General features: G+C 46.1%; 1 protein-coding gene across 1 annotated transcript in view; it reads right to left on the bottom strand.

Annotated features, from left to right (window-relative positions):
* Positions 1-26,311, bottom strand: part of kif21a (kinesin family member 21A) — a 130,039-nt gene that overhangs the window by 64,585 nt on the left and 39,143 nt on the right. Inside the window, exons 3-5 of the mRNA XM_084334869.1 lie at positions 9,927-10,109; positions 7,340-7,474; positions 5,608-5,739 (exon numbers count right to left, since the gene is read on the bottom strand). Coding sequence (XP_084190995.1) covers positions 5,608-5,739; positions 7,340-7,474; positions 9,927-10,109 — 450 coding nt within the window. The remainder of the gene's footprint in view (positions 1-5,607; positions 5,740-7,339; positions 7,475-9,926; positions 10,110-26,311) is intronic.

Below are 26,311 nucleotides of genomic sequence, written 5' to 3'. Positions count from 1 at the left end.
CCCTCCCCGGCCGGTCCATACGAGACCCAGCAACCGGGAAGAACCGGACCACGCCGAGAGACTGAACAGAAGACTCCAGGTCCTAGCAGAGGAAGAGGAGGAGGAAGAGGAGGAATGTCAAGCCGACCAGCAGCAACGTACTCTGGACCAGGAGGCCCAGTACAGCCCAGAAGTCAGCCCCGAGGCCCTGCACTACAAACCCCCGACTCCACTCACGGGTGAGTTTGACGCACCGCCAGCCCCGAGGAACAGCACCTGGGTACCCGGCCCTTGGTACCCACCAAGTACCAGCCCAAGACGACACGTAAGAGGAGACTCGCCTAGGAGGCCTCTCCCCCAACGCTCACCGATGTGCCAGTCATCCATGGCATCGTACCTTGGCACACCGACGTTCCCGGACTTCACACACGAGAACAGAGCACAGTACACAGAGCTACGAATGTGCTTAGAGACAATGATGTCCGATGTAGTTGATGAACCGTACAAATATGCTATCCTACTGAAGCACCTCAAGGTGCCCCGAGCGCACAATATAGCGCTGGCCTATGCCACCTCTACTACCCCATACACCGCGGCTCTAGCAGCACTCGACCAAAGATATGGACGCATATGGGACTACGTAATACAAGAGATAAGGCATATTGACCGCCTACCCCCAGCCACAGACAATCGCTCACTAGATGACCTGTCTATCAAGGTACAATCCCTGGTAGGGATGCTGGGGGCGCAAAGAGAAAAGGGTATGCACGAACTGTACGCAAACTCTAATGTCGAGAGGATTTTAGAGAAGCTTCCGCCCGCCCGACAAGAGCACTTCAGGCGGCAAAGAGACCACCGTGATCCTAACGGTCCCGAGCCATCCCTCCTAGACCTAGCCGACTTCCTGGCGAGAGAAGTCAACAGCCTACGGTTGGATACGTTCATGCGGAGCACACCAAGCTCCAGAGAGGGACCTAGGAGAGCAAACGATGGCCGCAGATTGGTGACCGTCATGCACCAATCAGAATCAGTACCGAGCAGCAAGAACCACAACACCCCCTCGACGAAAGAGGACCAGTGGAAGATTGAGTGCCAGTACTGTGAGGGAGAACATCGGCTGTACCAATGCGACACTTTCGGGAAGCTGACCACGGACGAGGTGAGTCAGTGGATCAAGGACCACCGCCGCTGCTTCCGCTGCGCGCGCAGCCACCTAGCAGCTGAGTGCCGCTTGAAGAAGAAGTGCAGCAGGTGCGGTGGCACCCACTTGGAGGTCCTGCATGACATCAACAGGCGTCAGCCAGGACAACAGAGTGGGCCCGTCGCGGTAATGTACCATGCCGAGGCGGTGGCACCAGCACCGAAGAGCCACCAGACTGCTCCCTACTGTACCTACTGCGACGGCGGACACTGGCTGGCACAGTGCGCCGAATATAAGACACTGAACCCCGTCCAAGTTGACCAGTGGCGTGAGACGGCCCAGGCGGGCGCCGCTTACCGCGCAGCACTGTGCGGAGCCCACCAGAAGACCCAAGGCAACCGACCAACAGGAGTGCTCCACATAGACCCCAAGCAGAGCGGGACCCCCCCCGAGTGCTCCTCAAAGTGGTCAGAGTGCTCCTGAGCTACGAGGACAAGGTCCTGGACACTTACGCCGTCCTGGACGATGGGTCTGAAAAGACTCTCCTCCTCGCTTCCGCAGCAGCCCAGTTGGGCCTGCGGGGTGTCAAAGATACCATGACCATACGCACCATCAGAAGGGACCAGAAGACCATAAAAGGTGAAAAGGTCTCCTTCAAGATAGCAGCGGTGGACCAGCCCGAGAAGCAGTATAGTATAACCAACGTCTTCACCAGCCACGACATAGGCTTGTCTCAGTACACCTACCCCATCCCACAGCTGATGGCTAAATATGTGCACCTACGTCAACTACCTATACCGCTTATCGACGGCGCCACACCGACCCTGCTCATCGGCTCCGACCACGCGGACCTCATTCTCCCAATTGAGGCGGCCCACATCGGACCCAAAGGATGCCCAGTCGCGGTTCAGACCCGACTGGGATGGACGCTCCAGGGCCCCCTCTACGGACTTGACAGTCAACCCACGTCTACACGCTGCCTACACACAAAGGCGAGCGACACCGGCCACTCCCTCGTACAGCAGAGGCTATTGACATTAAGCGAGAGGCCCGTGAGAGAACCGTGGGCACCAGAGGGAGTTCGGAACTCCACCCCCCTCAGCTGCGCTTCAGACGTAGCTGACCTCGAACCCAGCACCCCAAGCGACTCCTTGACGGGGCGGCCGGGACCGGCCCCTCCTCAGACGGGGTACAGAGCAAACAAGAGAAACAGACGGAGGAGGAGGAGGCACAGCCAAGCACAGATCAAAGCAGTCTCAGGCCTGCTTCCTCCTAAGCCCCCCTTCATCCCGTCCAGTCGTCATGATCATAGACCAGTCACTACCCCGAGCTGCGTGGCCGGCCGCGTAAGCAAAGTGATCACTGGTGCCGACGGAAAGGTCAGAGCGGCAGAAGTGCTCGGCCAAGGGCGGACATACACCCGACCCGTGGCGAGGCTAATAGAACTGCCAAGGCTCCCCGATACTATCGATGACGACCATGACCCCATGACTTTGTGAACTGCCCGACCCCTCACAACAGACATTGAGTAGTGGACAGTGCGGTTAATCTGTCTCTGCTTAGCTAATTAGGTGGGACTAATTAGGGGGCGGCTGTTACAAAGGATCAGATTAAACCGAATATATATATTTATTGATTGATATATATTGCATAGTATTTGTATATCGTTTGATATCCCTTGTATATTCCTTGTACATATACACGGAATATCCCTTTAGCCCAGACCATAATATTTCATTCTCCTATTGGACAGCGGTCCACAGGCGCCAGAGCCATGCCTCCGGAGCCAGGTTCAAAGTCACCGTCAAGACATGTCTGTGCATGCCCGGCCTTGCCCAGGGCTACGAGACAGAGATGAGGTTGGCACTAGTTTGTTCGCCGTGCATATAAATATGGCGCAGGTGAATACAGAAGCACTTAGTCTTAGTCAAAGAGTTACCCAATAAGTTGAAGCCTCACCCACGATACTCCGTGCGGTGAAGTATGGCCTGTTTGGCCCCAAAATAGAGCATTGAGACCGCGAGCGAATTAATAACTGAATTGTCAGAGTTTGGCGCTATACCGTCGAGTGCGACATATTTCTATTAAGTCAGTAATAGTCTATTTGTGTATAGTGTATCGTGCGGCTAAAGTTCTACAGTGACCAGCATCACCAACGCTTCCTCGTATCAGCTAGAGTGCTTATCCAGGCTGGGCTGCTTTCATGGCGCTTTCACCCGAGGAGACCTAGACGAGAACCGTGTGGACATGTACACTGGATTAATCTACCCGACGACTACATAGCCCTTTGCGGCTGGATTATATTTGTTTTGGTCCTGTGATTTATGGAGCGGAGAATCGCCGACGCCTACACGTGTTGGATTTACCCTGTGAGGAGCCAAGTCGAGTCGGCGCCTCAGAGAGCCTGAGGCCGGCTAGCTTTCTTCACTGTGGAGCTACAGTCTACGGAGAACAGCTGTATTCGTCTGTGGATCAAGAGACTATTGCACCATCTCCTGTACTTGGAGTCTCCTTAGTCATCGTTGACCAGACTCTCTACTACCGACAGATCCTCTACCCCTGCTGGCTTACAACCAGGGGGACCCTTCCAGTATCTCCCGCTATATATTACTAGTGTACCATAGATATGATTCCCTGAGATTCAGGTTGTATAATTACCTCCTGCGTAACCAGAGAATGGACATTCATTATTGATTTGCCTACGCACATTCCTTTGCCTTATAAGCGCATCCAAAGTATAATAGAGAAGTATATTATGTACCTTTTGCTGCAATAAATACTTGATTACACCTTGGTTTGGAACCGATTCAATGTGGGAAGTGTTCATCATATTTATATATCATGTACTGTATGGCCAGTAATTAAAGTACATAAAGCGGTAGTGGTTTAATGATACCATACTTATCAATACAGTCAGGGAATTGTACCCCTCAGTTACAATGGGTATTAACCTCTTAAAACTATAATGGATTGTGGTCATTCATGAATATCCAGATAATGAATGAATGAATGAATGAAAACGTTATTTAACAGATTGCAGAATGGGTACAGTACAGTACGGCTCAATACATACAATTGTTAAGGGGATGCAGACCTGAGAAAGACTTTTGTCTTGTTTACATCAGGGTCCCCCATTTTCAATTCATATAATAACTTGTTTTCTAATGAATGTCCTCAAAACTCAAACGAAGACATTGAAGGAAGTGTCTCCTGATCTGAGATCTGCAGTTCTCAACATTCCTGAGTTCTTAAATCAGCTCTAAATGCTAGGGAGTATTCATTTAATCTGATCAATCTGATTATTGTTTTTGTTATTGTGGTAACGTGTAAAACCTGTGTTTGCTGCTGCCTTGGTCTGGCCTCACTTTAAAATCAATGTGACATTGATTAAACATATAGTAGGATAAATAAAAAAACAGATTCAATTACGCCTTAAATTAAGTATTACCCAATCACGTCATTGATCACACCCACCAACAAAACAGAAAGGACTACTTTTCTAAGGTTATCACAGAGAATGCTGGAAACTCTGAATACTGCATCCACCCCTCCGCAGTCCACAAAATGTGAAGAACTTGCATTATTCTTCAATAACTAAATAAGAGACACAGACATGCAGGTAATACAGATGTTGTGTACATTGACAGACAGACATGCAGGTAATACAGATGTTGTGTACATTGTCAGACAGACATGCAGGTAATAAAGATGTTGTGTACATGGTCAGACAGACATGCAGGTAATAAAGATGTTGTGTACATTGTCAGACAGACATGCAGGTAATACAGATGTTGTGTACATTGTCAGACAGACATGCAGGTAATACAGATGTTGTGTACATTGTCAGACAGACATGCAGGTAATACAGATGTTGTGTACATGGTCAGACAGACATGCAGGTAATACAGATGTTGTGTACATTGTCAGACAGACATGCAGGTAATACAGATGTTGTGTACATTGTCAGACAGACATGCAGGTAATACAGATGTTGTGTACATTGTCAGACAGACATGCAGGTAATACAGATGTTGTGTACATTGACAGACAGACATGCTGGTAATACAGATGTTGTGTACATTGACAGACAGACATGCAGGTAATACAGATGTTGTGTACATTGACAGACAGACATGCAGGTGATACAGATGTTGTGTACATTGACAGACAGACATGCAGGTAATACAGATGTTGTGTGTACATTGACAGACAGACATGCAGGTAATACAGATGTTGTGTGTACATTGTCAGACAGACATGCAGGTAATAAAGATGTTGTGTACATTGACAGACAGACATGCAGGTAATACAGATGTTGTGTACATTGTCAGACAGACATGCAGGTAATACAGATGTTGTGTACATTGTCAGACAGACATGCAGGTAATAAAGATGTTGTGTGTACATTGTCAGACAGACATGCAGGTAATACAGATGTTGTGTGTACATTGTCAGACAGACATGCAGGTAATACAGATGTTGTGTACATTGTCAGAGGCACAGACGCGGACTTGGCACAGGTGGATGGTGAAGATGGCGTGTGATCGGGAGCTCTGGACGTTCATCTGGGTGCTGGCGGTGGTGCGGCACAGAGCGCCCAGCTTCAGACACTGCATCATCTGGAAACGGGATGGAAACCAGAAAAACACCAAAATCAGACTATCCCCTAATCAAGAACAGTAATCCCCCCCATTGACCATATTCACATGGCACTGGCAGGCCATGTTGTGCTTATGTCATGCTCAGGTTTGGGTTCCTTTCCATCCTGTTCCCACTCCCTGGAAAGTGTGAATTATGGTCAATTCCACAGAGGAAAGAAGAAGTACTTACATTTGGTTACTTAACGTAATAATACCGTTACAGTTCTAACAAGACTTTGAAAACACGTTTTTATTTCCATCAGATCTTCCTCACTTTCTGACTGCAGCAAATTAAATATACAACATGACGCCGTTTAAGTTAAAATAATACAAATAATATGAACCAATATACATATAATAAAGATTTTTAACATAAGATTCTGTGTTTTCCTGTACAAACACAGCACTCAGTAGTAGCATCAGAATAGTTGTACGAGTACAAGGTGAGTAGTGGTGTCGGTATCAGGACATCCCTAAAGGCCCTCCCATAGTCCAGCAGACTGGACACAGAGCCACTCCGCGGAGGTCCGCGCGACTCAAAGGGAGTCAAAGAGACTCAAAGGGAGTCACAGCAGACCCACAGCAGAGTGCAAAGTGCCAAGCTCCTATTTTCTGACGCGCGGACGTCCGCTGAGATCAAAAGCTCAAAGAGTCCGCGCGGACCTCCGCGGAGTCTGCTCTGTGTACAGTCTGCTCTGTGTACAGTCTGCTCTGTGTACAGTCTGCTCTGTGTACAGTCTGCTCTGTGTACAGTCTGCTCTGTGTACAGTCTGCTCTGTGTACAGTCTGCTCTGTGTACAGTCTGCTCTGTGTACAGTCTGCTCTGTGTACAGTCTGCTCTGTGTACAGTCTGCTCTGTGTACAGTCTGCTCTGTGTACAGTCTGCTCTGTGTACAGTCTGCTCGACTATGGGAGCGCCTTAACACACACACCTGCCTTCAGGCCACACGTCCCTAACACACACACACACACACACCTGCCTTCAGGCCACACGTCCCTAACACACACACACACACACACCTCTGCCTCGGAGGCCACACGTCCCTAACACACACACACACACACACACACACACACACACACCTCTGCCTTCAGGCCACACGTCCCTAACACACACACACACACCTCTGCCTCGGAGGCCACACGTCCCTAACACACACACACACACACACACACACACACACCTCTGCCTCGGAGGCCACACGTCCCTAACACACACACACACACACACACACACACACACACACACACACACACACACCTCTGCCTTCAGGCCACACGTCCCTAACACACACACACACACACACACACACACACACACACACCTCTGCCTTCAGGCCACACGTCCCTAACACACACACACACACCTCTGCCTTCAGGCCACACGTCCCTAACACACACACACACACCTCTGCCTTCAGGCCACACGTCCCTAACACACACACACACACCTCTGCCTTCAGGCCACACGTCCCTAACACACACACACACACCTCTGCCTTCAGGCCACACGTCCCTAACACACACACACCTCTGCCTTCAGGCCACACGTCCCTAACACACACACACACACACACACCTCTGCCTCGGTGCCCACGGTCCGCGTCGTCACTCCCACGGTGTAGATTCCCCCGCTGGCGTCCTCGTGGATCTTGATCTTGTGTTTCATGTCTCGTACCGAGTCAAAGAGGTCCAGGACCTCCTCGTTGTACAGCTACACGGAGACACACACAGAAGAAACCAGATTATTATTATTATTATCATTCATTTACCACTGAATATTCAAATTGCATGTATGAATTTCACCAGTAAAGATATTGAAAGAGCAAGGAAATAACAAGGTCTGACAGCGATGTGATTTAAGTTCATAATTATAATGTTTCTGGCAATAAAAAAACGAATTACCAAGCAACATTAAAAAAAAAATGCATGGCTAGAGAGAGTGTTTATAATTTTAGAGGGACATTAGCTTTAAAGCAACAACTCTTAAAAGTATGTGCATTGCAGTTTGTGGGGTATCACTCTGGAATGGTCTGGATGAGAGTATAAAATTAAGCAAAAATATCAATCAATTAAAAATGTTAAAGGTAGCTATAAACAAGCACTTATGGACACATATAAGAGAGAGGAGCTTGAGCAGTAATGTGACTGCCTATTTTTTTTCTCATTTGGATATTTGGATATATAAAAAAAAACTGTACTTTTATAAAAAAATATATATTATTTGTTATATTATTTTTATTAAATTATAATGTCAAATATTGTAAGGAAGGGGCAGGGCTTGATAAGTTGTTTTACTTCCCACTGTTCCTTTTTACCGATATACCGATATTGTCCAACTCTTAATTTCCGATACCGATATCAACCGATACTGATATATGCAGGGTTTCCCCCCCAAAAAACGGAATAATTTCAGGTAATTAACATTACATATCTCTTGTCGTGGAATTAACACAACATTATGCATACTTTTGACAATAAATAAAATCAGAATTTGTTCTTACAGTACTTGCTTGCCTGGGTAAATAAAGGTTAAATAAATGTAATTTCTTTTTTTTAATTATTATTATTATTTTTTGATAACCGATACCGATCATTTCCGATATCACATTTTAATGCCAATATCGGCCGATAATATCGGACATCCCTACTTCAAACCCATTGCCCAGGGCTAATATTTTTGATCAGCATGAAACAACTAAAATAGGATAGAACGGAAATAGTAACAATGAACTCTTAGTCAGGCTTGATCTTGTTCTGTCACCTGTAATGTTGATGGTGAAAATGTTTTAAACACTGGCTGTAAAAACACAAAGGAATCCCCACTCTGTTTCAGTTTCACTATACACACTGTAAGCTGCTAAATCCTGTAAGTAGTGATGCCAAAATCTGTGGAGGATTTTAATGCTTTCCGGGGATTAGAAAGTTAAAGTCTAAACATGTGCATTTCTTTTTTTAACCGTGAAACATCAGTTAGTGCTACTAATCCAATCCGTTCATAGTCATTGGAGGTCGGTCCAAATGAATAATATTCACGCAACAGAATGTGAACACTGGGAAGCAAGCTTTCAATGGGGAGGGTGCAGTAACCAATGGCAGTATTGGTTATAGAATCTTCATAGTTCTGGGGCCATAGTCCAGATAACTGACCAGGTCAACTTACTTGTATATAAACTTTAACTGGCATAATAACTACTTTAGGAGCAAACAAAAGGCACCGTAATATAACAAACTGAATATTTTACATATTTGGAGTCTGACTGTCTAATAGACATAAGGCCCCCCTGGTTCTAACTCTTCTCTTGGAGTCTCATGGCAGGGCTGTCAGTGTGACAGGCTAACACAACTGTCCCCTCGTCCCTGTTAACCCTTCCACTCCTGGACCGTGACCCCCCAGACACCTGCCCCCCCCCCCCCCCCCCCCCCATGACAGCTGCTGCGCCTCGATTGTCAGTAGAAGTATTTTAAAGTGATGGAGCGATGTTGAGGAAGCTTGTTAAATGAGCAGTGTCAACAATGTAAGCCTGACCTTTTAGGTCTCAGTAAACGCTCCGGCCTTAGGATGGCGAGAAGAAAACGATGCTTGGGGGAGTTTGGCTGTGAATTCCTCCCTGGTCAAATATGTTCCTAGTGTAAAAATGCATGCCGACCTTTAATTTAGCATTTAGCAACACTTGAGAGAGAGGGGGCGTTACTGTGATTGTAGGTACAATTGTGATGTGGCTTTCCAAAAATACCCATAATCACAGTAAAGTACACTCTCTATGGTACGATAGCATTATTCAGTGGCTAACAATGCATGTTGTGCATTGTCTGAGTGGGACGTGAGAAAAAGAGAAAGCAGGACTGATGACTTAGTATTTACCACACCAGTTACCATATCAATCAATTATCATTTTCATAGTTTTCATAAAATATGGCATGCTATCAGCATGGCTGGAATTTATGACCAATCAGACTGCTTGGCTGGAGGTGCCCCTAATTGACCGATGAACATTTAAATGGACAAAACTCCTCCTAAAAGTGGATGGCCATTCCTAAAACGTACAAAGCCAGGAGGAGGAGGTCCAAATGACACCATCATGTTTATGCCCCTCTGGCCGGGTGGCATTATGTGTCCATGTTAACTCCATGCCCACATTTTAGGTGGCTGGGTAGGTGGATACCTCGAGGAACTGGGCGTTGATCTTGAACTCTGGCGCTGGGCGTCCCTGGGCCCTGGCTGCCTGCTTACGCTCCTCGATGCCCTTGTAGAGGTGGCTGACGGCCCGAGGGATGATGCCCAGCTCTTCCTCCCCGATGTTGACGTCGAAGCCCGTGCCCATGGTGTAGGTCTTCCCCGAACCAGTCTGCAGAGCAGAGAGAAAATTCATCATGAGTACGGAAAAGAGAGGTCAGAGAAGAGGATGGTATAGAGGTTCTAGAGGAGGGTATAAAGGTTCTAGAGGAGGAAGAGGAGGGTATAGAGGTTGTAGAGGGGGAAGAGGAGGGTATAGAGGTTGTAGAGGAGGAAGAGGAGGGTATAGAGTTTGTGGAGGAGGAAGAGGAGGGTATAGAGGTTCTAGAGGAGGAAGAGGAGGAAATGTAGATGGGGTAAGGCAGGAAAGGAGAAATTACTAGGGATGTGACAATACAATCTAACAACGATTTGATTTAGAATCAACAGAAGGATTCGATGCATTATAAAATGTTACATGTAATGACTACGGTTCGACCAACTTCAATGCTTTTTAAAAGTGTAATAGCTAGGAATACAAGTGTGATGGGACTGATTCAGAGGTGCAATTAAAGCCTTACACCAATGTATCAGTTCACACAGCATCATGTTTGAAAGTCATTATATGAACTAACTAATTTAGATTAATTTCAGTAGCTTTCGATTCTGATTTAACAAGCAACATGGTTCAGTATCAACATTCATTATGGAAAGGCAATCACACAAGTCATACAATCCACTGATTATGTTTTACCCGTGGTAATTACAAAATTAAAGAAATGGTCAAAAGATAATTTAGAGGGCGAGGCAAGTGACGATGGCAGAGAGTCGATACAACACAGTAAGAGAACAGAATAACAAGATGTGTAGAGAAAAACAGAGGGAGTAGAGGAGAGCAGAAAAGAGGATGAATGTATTCTTAGTATCTTCCACGTTATTGACTGCTGTCAAACTGATGGGCAGAATTCGCACAGTGCATTCGAGGTGGCTCAGTCTAAATCTGGATCAGCGTGTGTAAAGCCAGAGTGAGTGGGCCAAATCATCACGTCAGCCAATACCGATGTACTCTATATAACACGCTGCTGGACGTAGGCCAGCTGTGACGAGAGCAGTTAGGGAATATTATGGGTTAACTTGGTCACGCATAAAAAATGTACAACTATCTAAGAGGTGAGTGTATATGTGTGCTTCACGATAAGCCTCTCACTATAAAAAAGGCCCTTCTTTTTTTTTATTTTTTTTTTACAGACTTTGAGTTCTATGAACCCCCCCCCCCATGAGTGCCATGCAGAAAGGAGCTCCGTAGTCAAGGCAACCCCAGCTCTAGCAGGGGAAGGGGAGGCCCCAAACTTGCATGTAATTTCCATGTGGAGCACTTGACAGGAGAGAAAAAAGCGAGAGGGGAGAGAGGCAAGCGAAGAGGAAGAAGAGAGAATCCGAGAGAAAGAGAGAAGTGCCACTGAAGGAAGAGCATGGAAGATTAAGCTCTGCAAAACCCCCAACAGCAGAAATCACCACATACTGTCTTATTCCTTCAGTAAAGCCTCACAGTAGGATTCTTAAAGACTTTGTGCAGATTTGTTTGTTATATAACTTAAAGGGGACCTATTGTGAACCTATGTTAAATACAGTATGTGCATTTATCTTTTTCTGCAGTTGTGAAGAACCCTCTTAGTATCACCGTAGTTACTAACCTGCTTGTATGTGCGTGTGAAGATATCTTGATCAAATGTGTACAATATGGGGACTCACGCATAAATCTTCTCATTCTACCTAAAATATGTTTCTGACAACATTTTTAACTACAAGATTGCCATGATATTGCTGGACCTCAGTGTTGGGAAAGTTCACTTTCTACATGAACTAGTTCAGTTCACAGTTAATTTTTTTTTAAATGAACTAGTTCAGTTCATAGTTCATAATTCAAAATGTTGAACTAAAGTTCATGGTTTCAAAAATGAACTAATTTAGTTATTTTTAGTTCTTTTTTTATTAATTTTTTATTATAGATTTTTCACGTAAAATTACTTACATTACAAAAACACACATTGGGACAAGGGGGGGGGGTCCTCCAGTTCATCTCTATGCCATCATCCACACCATAAGCAAGCAAAAACAAAACAAAAAGAAAAACAAGCACAAAGGAAAGCAGACCAAGACAGGCACTGTACAGTATTGCACTTGCCTCGAGCGCATTCACATGTAGACATACATATATTTATTTTTTCCTATCCTAGGTCTGTCCATACAATGGGGCACTGGGCCTTTAGAAGGATCCGATACATTTCAGCAGGATACTAGTCTAATAGTGGGGCCCACACCTCCTGAAAGGAAGCGTCGTTGACTCTATGCATTGCACAGTGTCTTTCATGGGGTAGAAGCACACCGAAGATCTCTCTATACCACATTTGTAAAAATGGAGGCTTATCCTTAATTCAGTTTATCAGAATGCATTTCCGGGCTGAAAGTAGAAGTTTATCAAATCGTTTGAATTGTAAACTCTTTTAAATGCATACGCCGACGTCTAGAGGTAGAGTCTGACTCTGACTGAGAGAGTGCTGCTGCTGCTGCTGCAGCTCTCGGCTTCTGCGCGCAGATTCCTGTTCCACTGCTTGTTGTGAGGAGGAGTCTGATGACGTAGCAGGGGGTGACAGGCTGGTTGCCAGATCGGGTGGTTTTACGCATAATCTTTTAGCCTGTTTACAGTGTTTTAACTGAGTTTTCGGCTGAAATGCATTATGAAATATGGCACATATTTGAACGCCGTTATAATAGAGTGCTGAGAATGAACGGACTTTTGAACTCCGTTACACAGGGTTGAGAATGAACGCGTTCTCAATTACGTTCATTTAGCGGATATACAGTACGTTCAGTTCAAGTTCGCCCAAAATACGAACGCGTTCATGAACGATCGTTCATTGAACGCGTTCAGGTACATCACTGCTGGACCTTGACAGGACTGAGGTATAGGGAGGTGTAGTGGTTATGTCATTGCTGTTTCCCGCGCGGTCCACCACTCCTGAAATCGCAATGTATTTCCAAGGGACCCATTTCTAAATCGTCTCGTTTAAAACAAATAAAGCATGAACATTGGCATGGTGTACCTTTCTGTGTGTATTCATCCACAATCTATAGCTCAACATGAAGAAATGCGCAATTAACTCATTGACCGCCGGGAATTAGACGGAGCCCGTCATAGCACTGCCACGCTTTAAAAGATAGGAGTGCGTCACCTTGTTTGTAGAGCTATAACTATATTATATATTATAGCTATGGATACAATACTATGGCCCATTTGACATCACCTATCCATCGTTCAATATGTGAAAAAGAATAACATTTTCCATCCATACGTTCCCGTGTTATACCGTGGTGAATATAAGTATGGTTTTAGAGCGGTCTGGGGTCATTCCCGAAATGCTGAGTTATAGCCTTATACGTCAATTCTACTATAAACTTTGCCGTTTCTTGCCTGTACACACTATTATTCCCAAATCACATCTATGTCATAGGTATTATATTTCATCATGAATGCATGAAAGTGGGGGGGGGGTCATTCCTGATTATTTGATTAAGCATATAAAAGCATTACACCACGCGCAGGAATGGTTTGTGAAAATTAAACCATGCCGGTGGTCGTTAGACCCCCCTAGGCATGGTTTAATTTTCACAAACCACGACTACAAGTGGTGTAATGCTTTTATACAACTGGCACATTCATCCAACCTTATTTCTATACAATAAACACACATTAATCGAAGATTTATTGAAAAAACCATCCGCCAGAAAAAGTTGTTCCCACAACAACAAAAAAGAGAAGTTGCCTCCATGTGGAAGCAGCTCGGAAGTGCATCCAACTGTTCTCAGTAGGACATCCAACAAACTAACCCATCCAACTGTCTCTCAACTAAGACATCCAACAAACTAACACATCCAACTGTCTTTCAACTAAGACATCCAACAAACTAACACATCCAACTGTCTTTCAACTAAGACATCCAACAAACTAACACATCCAACTGTCTTTCAACTAAGACATCCAACAAACTAACACATCCAACTGTCTTTCACCTAGACATCCAACAAACTAACACATCCAACTTTTCTTTAGTTTTTAACCTACTTTCTATAAAACTTCATTCTTAGATGCTTCTATAGAAAGTAGGTAAAGCAAATTTTTAAAAGTTTTCTTTGCCTTAAGGCCTCTGCATGCTACAGAAACTTCAAAGCAACTTCAACACAACATCGACAAAGCAACGGTGTTGCAGACACATTACCTTTATGCTTCTGCAAAATCAACGCGCAGCCTATGATGCAACAAAATGTACCCCGGATGTGCGGCTCGAGCGCGCCCAGCCCGCCTGAATACTTTGGGCAGCCGAAGGTGCACACTCTAGCAATTACAAACGGATTTCCCTTCTCAACCATACATCGTTAGTATAATAATAGCCCTGTTTATGTTTGTTTTCGTTTGTGTTCTTGTATATAGTGTAATATAGTTATATCGCCACATCAACCCAGTCCATCCCCATTGTTTCCCCAATCTCCTTCCACGAATTCATCGTCATAATGCTATCCTTGTAGTCTTTAGACCCGCTATTATATAAATGTTGGTACTTTCGGACCTCCTCTGCAATACGTTCCTGCATTTGATTCATTTTAAACAAACAATTAAACAAGTGTAATGAAACAATACACTAGCTATCGAGCTCCTGTCAGAAAGTTTTCTTTTGGTCTCGAGCTCCTGTCAAAGTTTTCTTTTGGTCTCGAGCCAGGAACACTAGAAGTGACAGACAGCCCCGCCCCCATTCACTACCAACCAATCACTGCTACGCAATACCAACGCAACGGGTCTTTAGATTAGATTTTGGACACAGGTACGCAACGCCCTCGCAACACAGTCTACAAGACTGTCTGCAACAAGCGCGCTGAAATCGCGCCGATGTTGTGTTGAAGTTGCTTTGAATTTGCTGTAGCATGCAGAGGCCTTTATAGGGCCCTACTTTCTATAGACGCAGATTGAAAAGTAGGTAAAAAAAATGTAATCAATCAATTCGCACGATTTTTATTTTGTTCCACAATGACTCATGACCCATCAATTACATCATCGAACATTGTTTAAGCAACTAAGACATTCGCCGTGACAGAATCGGTTTTTATTTAGTCGTTATGACGCTATCAACATATCCATTTGTAAAGATTATTGTCCGCCATCTTGTTTTTTCCTACAAAGTCGCACGGTGGAGTGATAGTAATTCGGTTGTGGGCGGGTCCTGGGACCAAGAGCGTGGGATTATGAAAAATAAATAGGTGTAAATTGACTTTCAGCCAATCAGAATCGAGAAATTTGCATGCCGTTGTATACCGGTAATTGTCAGTAACGGCTTTCGTATTGAACACTAAAAATGCTTATCAGCCCGATCAGTATAAAAGCATCTAAGGATCAAGCTAAAATTGACGTCAGATAGTCCTTACCTGTGATCGGGAGTATTCTAAAAATAATATTCCAATTGTTTGATCGCCATCTGGTACATCCGATGTCCATTTGGTCCATGGCATAACCCACCACAACATATGGATCGGGGATATTTGACGCGCTTCAATGGAACCGGGAGAACCGCTCCACTCGGCCGACAAGGAAAAGTGAGACCGGAGACATTTGGCCGCTACACAGGCCAAAGTACAAGGTTACAAAGGGTGCTCGATACCGCCGTCTAGCTGGATGTGGCCGGTATTGGACTTTGGCGATCTCAGACTAATTTCCTATGGTAACACCAAGTTCCCTGGATGAATAATGAATACAAATATCGAAAAAAAGGAAAAACGATAAAATAACGAGTATACTCGTTGTTGGCGTTCAAGCGTCGGCTCCCAATAACGAGTAAACTCGTTGTTGGCGGGGAATGAGTTAATCGTAAAGGTATCAAAACAACAACGTTTATGTTTTCGTTCACTGAGAAACTATACTTAAACTCTGGCACTGCTGACTGACGTCACCACAGCAGGGCTGTACGCTAAGCTTTTTCACTAGGGGCACACTTGCCCCTAAATGAGAAATTTAGGGGCAAAGAATATTTTTTAGGGGCACATTTTTAAATAACTATTTTACCATTATAGTAGGGCTGGGCGATATGGCCTCTAAATGATATTGCGATATTTTTTGGCCATATCACGATACACAATATATATCGCAATATTTTGACATTTCCTAAAGCACTTAAAAATGCTTGATTTAACCCTTTGATGCATACAGTCACGCCAATATGATGATTATAATAAGTCCCTGCAACATATGTTTGCATTATTAAACCATGAAGATGCTTTAAAAAATAATTTAATGAAAATGTACTAAGAGTAGTCTACTGACACACTAATAAAAAAAATTATTTACATCTAAGACTATTTATATAAAAACTCTTGGGTGCCCTTTTTTTGCACAGTACTGTGTTTTCTATCCACTTTAGCCAAACACACACACATATATATATATATATACTACTGTGAGAAAATAATAATTACACACAAAGGGATAATGGCTTATAGCAGACTTAATGATTTTAGAATATTTCAGATAATGAAATTAAATGTTTATCATCAACTATCCAGTTAGTATTTATACTGTCTGTAACGTTTGGCTACTTTAAATCATTGAATGTAGAGAGAGAGCGAGAGAGAGAGAGGGGGCGAGAACGCACAAGAGAGCCATATACAGAAAATACAGATAAAACATTTACATCAAGCTCCAATTTCAGGCAAGTTATCAAACAGGCAAATGATCAAACACAGTTGCACTGACCAAGGGAACTGAGTTCGTAGGATTTTAAAATGGCTTTGAATTCTCCGAGGGTGACCAGTCCTGGTAATTTTAGGTCCTCCTGTATCTTGTTCCAAGATGAAGGAGCAGCATATTTAAAAGCCCTTTTTCCCAATTCAGTTCTCATATGGGGAACTTCCAGTGTTAGAACAGCTTGAGAACGAAGGGCATACTTATATTGCTTTGTGCACAGAAGCACACTTAGGTACGAGGGAACCAGTTTAAGCAGAGCTTTGTGCACCAGAGAGAGCCATCGAGAAAATCGCCGTATTTGTAGAGATGGATAACTTGCAATGGTATATAGGGTGCAATGGTGCACTCGATTTCCACATCCCGTGACAAAGCGTAAGGCAGAATGGTACACAGTATCAAGCTTTCTAAGGTACTGATCAGGTGCATACATATAGAGTAAGTCACCATAATCGAGTAGTGGTAAGAAGGTGGTCGAGATCAGGTGACTTCTCACTTTAAGTGAAAAACAGGACCTGTTTCTGAAAAAGAAGCCGAGTTTAAGCTTCAGCTTTGACACAAGTTTGTCTATGTGAGATTTAAACGTAAGGTTCTCGTCCACTGTAATGCCTAGATATTTGTAGGAAGCAACCCTTTTCGATGTCAGTTCCTCCAGCAGTAACAAGTGTGGGAAGATCAGCTGGGAGTCTCTTCCCATTTGAGAAGAGCATAAACTTTGATTTGCCAGCATTTAACAGTAGCTTAAGCTGGGTAAGATGTGACTGAACAATGCCAAAGGCAGATTGCAAGAACTCCATCGTTTGCACAACACTGGGAGATGAGCAATAAATTACTGTGTCATCAGCATAGAAATGGTAAGCAGCATTAGACAGGTTGATACAAAGATCATTTACATATATGGAGAAGAGTAGAGGTCCCAGTACGGAACCTTGTGGTACACCCTTAAGTACAGGGAGGAAAGATGATGATAAACCAGCAGACTGTACACACTGATCTATCCGTCAGGTCATTTGAAAACCACTCTACAGCCTGTCTAGATAAACCAATTTTATGTAGACACTTCGATAAAATGGCATGGTCAACCGTATCAAAGGCTTTGGATAAGTCTAGGAACAGAGCTGCACAGTATTTATTGGAATCCAGTGATTCAATGACATCATTGACTACTTTAAGAGTAGCTTCTTTCTGAAACCTGACTGGTTCTTGGAAAGCAGGCCATGTGAGTCTAAGAAATCTTTTAGCTGCTCACTTATTAGTTTTTCAAGGACTTTGGCTAAAACACACAACTTTGAGATTGGTCTGTAATTGTTAAGGGATGAGGGAACACCCCCTTTCAACAGGGGGAGGACGTGGGCTGATTTCCAGACTAATGGAATCTCATTGCTTTCGATGGTGAGATAAAAAATGTGAGTTAAAGGTTCTGCAATAAAATCAGCAGCTGCCTTGAGAAAATGAGGCTCCAACTTATCCGGACCTGCAGATTTGTCGGAGTTGAGCTTCTTTAGGGCCCTATGGACCTCAACCACCTCAAAAAGGAGATAAATTGAAGGGTTCAGTTTCTGAGTTTGAGGGGGGTGACATAAGGGGCCCCTGCTGTTCAGAGTCTGATGGCTGTAGTGACTCAAACAAGGATCCTGATTGTTACGAAGGATCAGATTAAACCGAATATATATATTTATTGATTGATATATATTGCATAGGATTTGTATATCGTCTGATATCCCTTGTGTATTCTTTGTACATATACACGGAATATCCCTTTAACCTAGTACAGACCATAATATTTCGTTCTCCTATTGGACAGCGGTCCCTTAGGCGCCACTGCCATACCCCCAAGGTCTAGCTCAAAGTCACCGCCAAAGACTTGCCTGGACATGAACGGCTCTGCGCAAGAATACGAGACAGGAATAAGGCTGGTACTAGTTTGTTCACCTAACGTATTAATATGGCGCAGGTGAATACAGAAGTAGTTCGAGTTACCCAAGTGAAGCCTCACCCACGATACAACGTGCGGTGAAGTAAGGCCTGTTTGGCCCCAAATAGAGCATTGAGACCGCGTGCGAATTGATAACTGAAGTATCAGAGTTTAACGCTGTACCGTCGAGTTCGACTTATTCTATTAATTCAGTAATAGTCTATTTATGTATAGTGTATCGTGTGGCTACCGTTCTACAGTGACCAGCATCACCAACGTTTCCTCGTACCAGCTAGTGTGCTTATCCAGGCTGGGCAGCTTACCCTGGCGCCTTCACCCGAGGAGCCCTAGACGAGGACCGTGCGGACATGTACACTGGATAACCTACCCGACGACTACATAGCCCTTTTCGGCTGGATTATATTTGCTTTGGTCCTGTATCTGATGGAGCGGAGAATCGTCTACACCCACAACTGTGTGGGATTTACCCTGTGAGGAGCATCGTCGAGCCCGCCTCTAAGACGCCTGAGGCTGGCTAGCTTTCTTCCATGCTTCACCGCATACCGGAGAATAGCTGCTGCTTTCGTCTGCCGATCAAGGGAGTAATGTACCGTCTCCCGTAGCAGGAGCTTGTTGAGTCCCCGTTGATCCAGACTTTCGTTACCGACAAATCCTCTCCCCTTGCTGGCCTACAACCGGAGGGACCCTACTAGTATCTCCCGCTGCCTTACTAATGTACCATAGATATAATTCCTAAGATACAGGTGGTATTCATTATCTCCTGCGTAATATGATAATGGACTTACATTATTGATTTGCTCACGCACATTCTTTTGCCTTATAAGCGCAACCCTACGTAAAGTATTGTTATATACTATCATTGCTGCTAATAAATATTCTTAAACCCAGTTTTGTGTGGAACCGTGTCATTGTGGGAAGTGTTCATCTAATATACCTGTGTAATGTATGGCCAGTAGTAATGTACATAAGACAGTAGTGGTTTAATGATACCATACTTATTAATACAGTCAGGGAATTGTACCCCTCAGTTACAATTGGTCCTTCGAGCCGGAGGGTAATTAGCGTAATATTAATATAATATTAATATTAACATGGCCGATGATGAACACTCCACAAACGGTTCTCCCGAGCTAGAACACCCGCAGCGCAGACGGCAGCCACCAGAAGCCGATCACCTCCGCCTGTGTCTTCCCCCAGCGAAGCGGACAAGATGCTGGCGCAGGCACTCATCGCCACCCTGGCAGCCTCCACCGAACGCGATCGACTTCAGGGTGAACGCGATCGACTCCAAGCGCAACAGACGAGCGAGCGCGAACAAGCTGCAGACGAACGAGAGCGCCTTCACGCGCAACTCCAAGTGCAAGCCCTCAGTGAACGCGAACATTCTGCAACCGAGCGAGAGCTCTTCCAGGCGCAACAAAGGAGTGAAGACGACCGCATAAGACTGGAGACCAGACGCCTTCAGACAGAAGAGAACATTGAAAGAAGCCGCGCCGAGGCGCAGCACGCCGCTGCCAATGCACAGCGCGACGCCGCCCATGCCAGCGCGACGCCGCCAATGCCCAGCGCGAAGCAGTGCGCGAAGCCGCCCATGCCCAGCGCGAGGCAGAGCGCGACCGGCTGCAGGCGCAGCTGATGGACAAATTGATTGCCATGGCGACACCCCCTCACTCCGCACGGAGCTCCCGGAGATCATCACGACAAGGGTCTAGGGCACATTCCCCTACCCGACCAAGCGACCCGGGACCCCGCCAACAGGAGGATCCTGTCCACGTCTCCGAACCCCCTCCCCGGCCGGTCCATACGAGACCCAGCAACCGGGAAGAACCGGACCACGCCGAGAGACTGAACAGAAGACTCCAGGACCTAGCAGAGGAAGAGGAGGAGGAAGAGGAGGAATGTCAAGCCGACCAGCAGCAACGTACTCTGGACCAGGAGGCCCAGTACAGCCCCGACCAGCAGCAACGTACTCTGGACCAGGAGGTCCAGTACAGCCCAGACGTCAGCCCCGAGGCACTGCGCTACAAACCCCCGACTCAACTCACGGGTGAGTTTGACGCACCGTCAGCACCGAGGAACAGCACCTGGGTACCCGGCCCCCGGTACCCACCAAGTACCAGCCCACGACGACACGTACGGGGAGACTCGCCCAGGAGGCCTCTCCCCCAACGCTCACCGATGTGCCAGCCATCCATGGCATCGTACCTTGGCACACCGACGTTCCCGGACTTCACACACGAGAACAGAGCACAGTACACAGAGCTACGAATGTGCTTAGAGACAATGATGTCCGATGTACCGGATGAAACGTACAAGTATGCTATCCTACTCAAGCACCTGAAGGTGCCCAGAGCGCACAATATAGCGCTGGCATATTCCAACTCTACTACCCCATACACCGCGGCTCTAGTAGCCCTCGACCAACGTTATGGACGCATATGGGACTACGTGATACAAGAGATAAGAGACATTGACCGTCTCCCCCCAGCCAGAGACAACAGAGCATTAGATGACCTCTCTATCAAGGTACAGTCCCTGGTAGGGATGCTGGGGTCCCAAAAGGAAAAAGGGATCTACGAACTGTACGCTAACTCTAATGTAGAGAGGATATTAGAGAAGCTCCCTCCCGCCCGACAAGAGCGCTTTCGGCGGCAGAGAGACCACCGTGACCCCAACGGCCCAGAGGCATCCCTCCTAGACCTGTCTGAGTTCCTCGCCAGGGAGGTCAGCAGCTTACGACTGGACACGTTCGTATGGAGTGGACCAAGCCCAAGACCAGGACCTCGGGGATTAAATGATAACCGCCGGTCGGTGACCGTTATGCATCAAGCCGAATCAGTACCGCAGCACAAGAACCACGACACCCCCTCGACGAAAGAGGAGTGGAAGATTGAATGCCAGTACTGTGAAGGGGAACATCGGCTGTATCAATGCGACGATTTCAAGAAGCTGACCACGGATGAGGTGAGTCAGTGGATCAAGGACCACCGCCGCTGCTTCCGCTGCGCGCGCAGCCACATGGCAGCTGCGTGCCGCTTGAAGAAGAAGTGCGGCAGGTGCGGCGGCGCCCACTTGGAGGTCCTGCATGACATCAACAGGCGTCAGCCAGGACAACAGAGTGGGCCCGTCGCGGTAATGTACCATGCCGAGGCGGTGGCACCAGTACCGAAGATCCACCAGACCGCTCCCTACTGTTCCGACTGCTACAGCAGACACTGGGAGTCACGGTGCTACTCGGACGACCGCGAGTCGGCACCACCCCAGACGATCCAAAGCACAGGAGTGCTCCACATTGACCAGCATAGCGGGACCCCCCGAGTGCTCATCAAAGTGGTCAGAGTGCTCATGAGCTACGAGGACAAGGTCCTGGACACTTACGCCGTCCTGGACGATGGGTCTGAAAAGACTCTCCTCCTCGCTTCCGCAGCAGCCCAGTTGGGCCTGCGGGGTGCCAAAGGTACCATGACAATACGCACCATCAGAAGGGACCAGAAGACCATAAAAGGTGAGAAGGTCTCCTTCAAGATAGCAGCGGTGGACCAGCCCGAGAAGCAGTATAGTATTACCAACGTCTTCACCAGCCACGACATAGGCCTGTCCCAGTACACCTACCCCATCCCACAGCTGATGGCGAAGTATGTGCACCTACGTCAACTACCTATACCGCTTATCGACGGCGCCACACCGACCCTGCTCATCGGCTCCGACCACGCGGACCTCATTCTCCCAATTGAGGCGGCCCACATCGGACCCAAAGGATGCCCAGTCGCGGTTCAGACCCGACTGGGGTGGACTCTCCAGGGCCCCCTCTACGGACTTGACAGTCAACCCACGTCTACACGCTGCCTACACACAAAGGCGAGCGACACCGGCCACTCCCTCGTACAGCCCGTTGAGAGGCTATTGACATTGAGCGAGAGGCCTGTGAGAGAACCGTGGGCACAAGAGGGAGTTCGGAACTCCACCCCCCTCAGCTGCGCTCCAGACGTAGCTGACCTCGAACCCAGCACCTCAAGCGACTCCTTGATGGGGCGGCCGGAACCGGCCCCTCCTCAGACGGGGTACAGAGCAAACAAGAGAAACAGACGGAGGAGGAGGAGGCACAGCCAAGCACAGATCAAAGCAGTCTCAGGCCCGCTTCCTCCTAAGCCCCCCTTCATCCCGTCCAGTCGTCATGATCATAGACCAGTCACTACCCCAAGCTGCGTGGCCGGCCGCGTAAGCAAAGTGATCACTGGTGCCGACGGAAAGGTCAGAGCGGCAGAAGTGCTCGGCCAGGGGCGGACATACACCCGACCCGTGGCGAGGCTGATAGAGTTGCCAAGGCTCCCCGACTCGCTTAATGACGACCATGACCACTGACTTTGTGAACTGCCCTACCCTCACAATGGACATTGAGTAGTGGACAGTGCGGTTAATCTGTCTCTGCTTATCTAATTAGGTGGGACTAATTAGGAGGCGGCTGTTACGAAGGATCAGATTAAACCGAATATATATATTTATTGATTGATATATATTGCATAGGATTTGTATATCGTCTGATATCCCTTGTGTATTCTTTGTACATATACACGGAATATCCCTTTAACCTAGTACAGACCATAATATTTCGTTCTCCTATTGGACAGCGGTTCCAGGCGCCACTGCCATACCCCCAAGGTCTAGCTCAAAGTCACCGCCAAAGACTTGCCTGGACATGAACGGCTCTGCGCAAGAATACGAGACAGGAATAAGGCTGGTACCTGAATAAGGCTGGTACTAGTTTGTTCACCTAACGTATAAATATGGCGCAGGTGAATACAGAAGTAGTTCGAGTTACCCAAGTGAAGCCTCACCCACGATACAACGTGCGGTGAAGTAAGGCCTGTTTGGCCCCAAATAGAGCATTGAGACCGCGTGCGAATTGATAACTGAAGTATCAGAGTTTAACGCTGTACCGTCGAGTTCGACTTATTCTATTAATTCAGTAATAGTCTATTTATGTATAGTGTATCGTGCGGCTACCGTTCTACAGTGACCAGCATCACCAACGTTTCCTCGTACCAGCTAGTGTGCTTATCCAGGCTGGGCAGCTTACCCTGGCGCCTTCACCCGAGGAGCCCTAGACGAGGACCGTGCGGACATGTACACTGGATAACCTACCCGACGACTACATAGCCCTTTTCGGCTGGATTATATTTGCTTTGGTCCTGTATCTGATGGAGCGGAGAATCGTCTACACCCACAACTGTGTGGGATTTACCCTGTGAGGAGCATCGTCGAGCCCGCCTCTAAGACGCCTGAGGCTGGCTAGCTTTCTTCCATGCTGCACCGCATACCGGAGAATAGCTGCTGCTTTCGTCTGCCGATCAAGGGAGTAATGTACCGTCTCCCGTAGCAGGAGCTTGTTGAGTCCCCGTTGATCCCGACTTTCGTTACCGACAAATCCTCTCCCCTTGCTGGCCTACAACCGGAGGGACCCTACTAGTATCTCCCGCTGCCTTACTAGTGTACCATAGATATAATTCCTAAGATACAGGTGGTATTCATTATCTCCTGCGTAATATGATAATGGACTTAAGTTATTGATTTGCTCACGCACATTCTTTTGCCTTATAAGCGCAACCCTACGTAAAGTATTGTTATATATTATCATTGCTGCTAATAAATATTCTTAAACCCAGTTTTGTGTGGAACAGTGTCATTGTGGGAAGTGTTCATCTAATATACCTGTGTACTGTATGGCCAGCAGTAATGTACATAAGACAGTAGTGGTTTAATGATACCATACTTATTAATACAGTCAGGGAATTGTACCCCTCAGTTACACTGATGAAATAAAATGTTTGTTAAAAGAATTAAGAATGGTTAATTTATCAGTCACAGTACAGGACTCAGTTTCTATCCTGAGTGGCAATTCATTTGTGATGTCACTCCCATAAGTGGTCTTGATAACCTTCCAAAAATGTTTGGGGTCCTTTAGGTTACAGGTAGTTTTAGCCAAGTAGTACTCAGATTTAGCCTTCTGAATACGGGAAGTAAACTGGTTTCTGAGCTGTCTAAATGTCAGCCAGTCGGTGTCCGACTTGGAGCTCCTGGCCTTAGACCAGGCTACATCCCTTTCTCTCAACAGATTGGACAGCTCAGGGGAAAACCAGGGATTGTCACGGCCTTTCACTCTAAATTTGCGGACTGGCGCATGTTTGTCTATGATGTTAAGAAAAGTATCATAGAATGATTTCCAGGCTAACTCCACATCATTAATTAGGGAGATTCTGGACCAGTCAAACTGCCATAAATCATGATGAAAAGCTTGTTCACAAAAGTGCTTAAGATCCCGTTTCTGTACAATCCTTGGTCTTGTTTTCGGGAGCTTACCATGCCTGACTGTGGCGATGACACAATGGTCACTCAGGTCATTAGCAAAAACACCAATTTCAGAAAATTTGTGTGGAGCATTTGTTAAAAATAAATCAAGAAGGGAAGATTTATCTGGGCATTTAGGATTTGGTCTGGTTGGGCTATCAATTAGTTGCGTCAAGTTAAAAGAATCACAGATGGTTTTAAAACTATCTGAGGCAGAAGACAACCAATCCCAGTTTAGGTCTCCAGTGAGAAGAATCTCATTACACTCCAGGGTAGATAAGATGTTGTTCAGAGATGTTAGAGCATCACTACTTGCTGAGGGAGGTCTGTAACAGCCAACCAGCGTCATGAACTGACCCTTAAGAAGTTCTAACTTCAGAGCGAGCAATTCAAATTGTTTACTGAGGGATACAGAAGAGAGGAGGGTGACTTGAAATCTGGTTTTAATGTATATAGCAAGGCCCCCACCTTTCCTGGGCCGATCACATCGAAACACATTGTAACCCTTGATTGAAATGACTTTGTTAGTAATGGACTTTTTGAGCCAGGTCTCTGACAAAATAAGAATATCCGCATCTGTGGAGTTTGCCCATATTTTAACTTGGTCCAGTTTAGGAAGTAGACTTCTAACATTAAGGTGAATAATACCAAGTCCAGATCTGTCTTTAAAATCACTGGGAGTATTCAGGCTCTTGACACCAGGGCCAGGGTTAGGGTGAACATTACCCGAGAGTAAAAGCAAAAGGATCAGAAAGCATTTCTTCAATTTCATCGGCCTACGTGTAGAATCAGATTTAGCATCGAGCCTTTTGTCTAAAATGACAGTACTGCAGCAGCCAGTCAAAAGGACAGAATAAGTTAATAAGATGGGGCAAGATACAATCATTGGCATTTTGTAAAAAGCAATACGATTGCGAACTATTGGAAATAAATTCCCAGTCTGTGCCTTTTTGTGGAAGGGAAATTTGTAGAGGCACATAAACATTTCCACAGTTCTCATGCACTTCCTTTGGATACAGGACAGTTAGCAAGAGCAAGATAAGTGGGGAGAACATGTCAACTTGCGTGGAAGAAAGTCCAATAATGACCCATCAGGCTGCTAAACGAACAATGAATGAACACTACACAACAACAACCACCAAACGCACATAGCACACACATCCACACGCACACACCCACTTTAAACAAACACACTGTAGCACCCACTCCACACACTTTATAGCACACACCCACTTTAAACAAACACACTGTAGCACCCACTCCCCACACT

Source organism: Notolepis coatsorum, assembly GCF_963971535.1.
Source record: "Notolepis coatsorum genome assembly, chromosome: 18".
NCBI lineage: Eukaryota > Metazoa > Chordata > Actinopteri > Aulopiformes > Paralepididae > Notolepis > Notolepis coatsorum.
This window is presented reverse-complemented; position numbering and strand designations above follow the sequence as displayed.